This window comes from Nicotiana sylvestris, chromosome 7 (assembly GCF_000393655.2).
Source record: "Nicotiana sylvestris chromosome 7, ASM39365v2, whole genome shotgun sequence".
NCBI lineage: Eukaryota > Viridiplantae > Streptophyta > Magnoliopsida > Solanales > Solanaceae > Nicotiana > Nicotiana sylvestris.
In genome coordinates this window covers 74,678,583-74,681,585 of record NC_091063.1, presented here as the reverse complement: position 1 = coordinate 74,681,585, position 3,003 = coordinate 74,678,583, and the positions used below count along the sequence as shown (strand labels likewise).

Genomic DNA, 3,003 nt, shown 5'->3' with positions numbered 1-3,003 from the left:
GGAGCTGTTGCAAGATTTGTTTGATAAGGGCTTTATTAGACCTAGTGTCTCGCTCTGGGGTGCGCCTGTATTGTTTGTAAACAAGAAGGATGGATCGATGAGGATGTGCATAGATTATTGACAATTGAACAAAGTCACCATCAAGAACAAGTATCCATTGCCATGGATTGATGACTTATTTGATCAACTTTAGGGTGCCAAAGTGTTTTTAAAGATCGATTTGAGGTCTGTCTACCATCAATTGAGGATTAGGGCATCCGATGTCCCTAAGACAGCCTTTCGAACTCGGTAGGGCATTATGAGTTTCTAGTAATGTCATTTAGGTTGACAAATGGCCCAACAACATTTATGGATTTGATGAATCGGGTATCTACTCCCGCAGTCGAGAGAGGCATGAGCAACACCTTTGGATCGTTCTTCAGACTCTGAGAGACAGATAGTTATATAGCAAGTTTTCAAAATGTGAGTTTTAGTTGAGCTTAGTTGCTTTCTTGGGTCATATTATATCAGTAGAAGGTATTCAGGTGGATCCTAAGAAGATTGAGGCAGTCAAGAACTGGCCTAGACCCACATCAGCTACAGAGATCAGGAGTTTCTTGGGTTTGGCAGGTTACTACCGACGGTTTGTAGAAGGGTTTTCATCTATAACAGCCTTGTTGACCAGGTTGACTCAGAAGGGTGCCCCGTTTAGATGGTTATATGAGTGTGAGGTAATCTTTCAGAATCTCAAGACAACTTTGACTACGGCTCTAGTGTTGGTGTTGCCTATAGGTTTAGGATCTTATACAGTATATTGTGATGCATCTCGTATTGGTCTAGTTATGGTATTGATTCAGGGTGGCAAGGTTATTGCGTATGCTTCATGGTAGTTGAAGGTTCATGAGAAGAATTACCATATTCATGACTTAGAGTTGGCAGCCATTGTTTACGCGCTGAAGATTTAGAGGCACTATCTTTATGGTGTGTTGTGTGAGGTGTTCACGGAACATCAGAGTTTGCAGTATTTGTTCAAGCAAAAGGAGCTCAATTTGAGGCAGATGAGGTGGTTGGAGCTATTAAAAGACTATGATATCACCATCTTATATCATCCTGGGAAAGCCAATGTGGTGGCCGATGCTTTGAGTACGAAGTCAGCTAGTATGGGCAGCCTTGCATACATTCTATTCGGTGAGAGACCACTTACATTAAATGTCCAGAACTTGGCCAATCAGTTCGTGAGGTTGGATGTTTCTAAGCCCAGTCGTGTTCTAGCTTGTGCAGTCGCTCGGTCATCCTTGTTTGATTGTATCAGGGATCGCTAGTATGATGATCCTCATTTTCTTGTCCTTAGGGACATAATTCGGCACGGAGATGCCAAACAGGTTACGGTTGGAGATGATGGAGTTTTGAGGATGCAAGGTCATGTTTGTGTGCCGAATGTGGATGGACTTCATGAGTTGATTCTACAGGAGGCCTATAGTTCCCGGTATTCTATTCATTTGGGTGCCGCCAAGATGTATCAAGACTTGCGGCAACATTATTGGTGGAGGAGGATGAAGAAGGACATAGTTACATATGTAGCTCAATGTTTAAATTGTCAGCAAGTAAAGTATGAGCATTAGAGACCTGATGGTTTGCTTCAGAAGATAGAGATTCCTGAGTGGAAGTGGGAGCGTATCACCATGATTTCGTTTTTGGACTCCCACAAACTCAGAGGAAGTTCGATGCAGTTTAGGTCATTGTGGATAGGCTGACCAAGTCAGCGCATTTCATTCTTATGGCAGTTACCTATTCTTCAGAGCGGTTGGTAGAGATTTATATCTGCGAGATAGTTTGTCTTCACGGGGTGCCCGTGTCTATCATTTCTAATCGAGGTACGCAGTTTACCTCACATTTCTTGAGGCAGTGCAGCGTGTGTTGGGCACGCGGGTTGAGTTGGGCACAACATTTCATCCTCAGACGGATGGACAGTCCGAGGACACTATTCAGATATTGGAGGATATGCTCTGCGCTTGTGTTATTAACATCGGAGGCTCTTGGGATTAGTTCTTGCCACTTGTGGGGTTTGCCTACAATAATAGTTATTAGTTGAGCATTCAGATGGCTCCCTATGAGGCATTATATGGTAGATGGTATCGACGGTTGGATGGTTTGAGTTGGGGGAGGCTCACTTATTGGGTACAGATTTAGTACAGGACGCCTTGGATAAGGTTAAGATCATTCAGGACAGTCTTTGCATAGCTCAGTCCAGGCAGAAGAGTTATGCCGACAGTAAGGTTCGTGATGTTGTATTCATGGTCGGAGAGAGATTTTTGCTCCGGGTATCACCCATGAAGGGTGTAATGAGGTTTGGAAAGAAAGGCAAGTTGAGCCCTAGGTATATCGGGCATTTTGAGATGCTTGAACGAGTGGGAGAGGTGGCCTACAGACTTGCGTTGCCACCTGGTTTATCAACAATCCATCCGGTATTCCATGTGTCCATGCTCCAGAAGTATCATGGCGATCCATCCTATGTGTTAGATTTCAGCACTGTCCAGTTGGACAAGAATTTGGCCTACGAGGAGGAGCCAATAGCTATTCTAGACCAACATGTTCGTAAAGATGAGGTCGAAGATTTATCCTTCAGTTCGAGTGCAGTAGAAAGGTCAGCCTATTAAAGCAACTACTTGAGAGTCTTAGTCCGATATGCGGAGTAGATATCGCCACCTTTTTACCAGCTAATATACTTTTCTATGTCCGTTCGAGGACAAACGGTTATTTTAGAGGTGGAGAATGTGATAACCCAAAAGGCCATCTTATGTTTTAGAACTCCATTCTGCGCTCTTAAGCCTTAAAAATCTCATTTTTACCCTCCTCGATTTGTGAGTGCAGTCCGGGCATGGTTCCAGAAAACTTTTATGTTGAAAGCTAATGAAAATTAGAATTTTTGCCTTAAAAGTTGATTTTAGTTGACTTTGGTCAATGTTTGAATAAACAGACCCAGACTCATGTTTTGATGGTCTCGGTGGGTCCGTAATGAAATAT

The 3,003-nt window shown here is 43.2% G+C and overlaps 1 protein-coding gene across 1 annotated transcript; it reads left to right on the top strand.

Annotated features, from left to right (window-relative positions):
* Positions 1 to 2,108: 2,108 nt before the first annotated feature.
* LOC138873321 (uncharacterized) lies at positions 2,109 to 2,636 on the top strand. Its single transcript, XM_070151776.1, has one exon. The coding sequence runs from the start codon at positions 2,109 to 2,111 to the stop codon at positions 2,634 to 2,636; it is 528 nt and encodes a 175-aa protein (XP_070007877.1).
* Positions 2,637 to 3,003: the final 367 nt, after the last annotated feature.

Coding starts and splice junctions, on each gene's coding strand:
- LOC138873321 (XM_070151776.1), top strand. CDS start 2,109: ATGGTATCGACGGTTGGATGGTTTGAGTTGGGGGAGGCTCACTTATTG.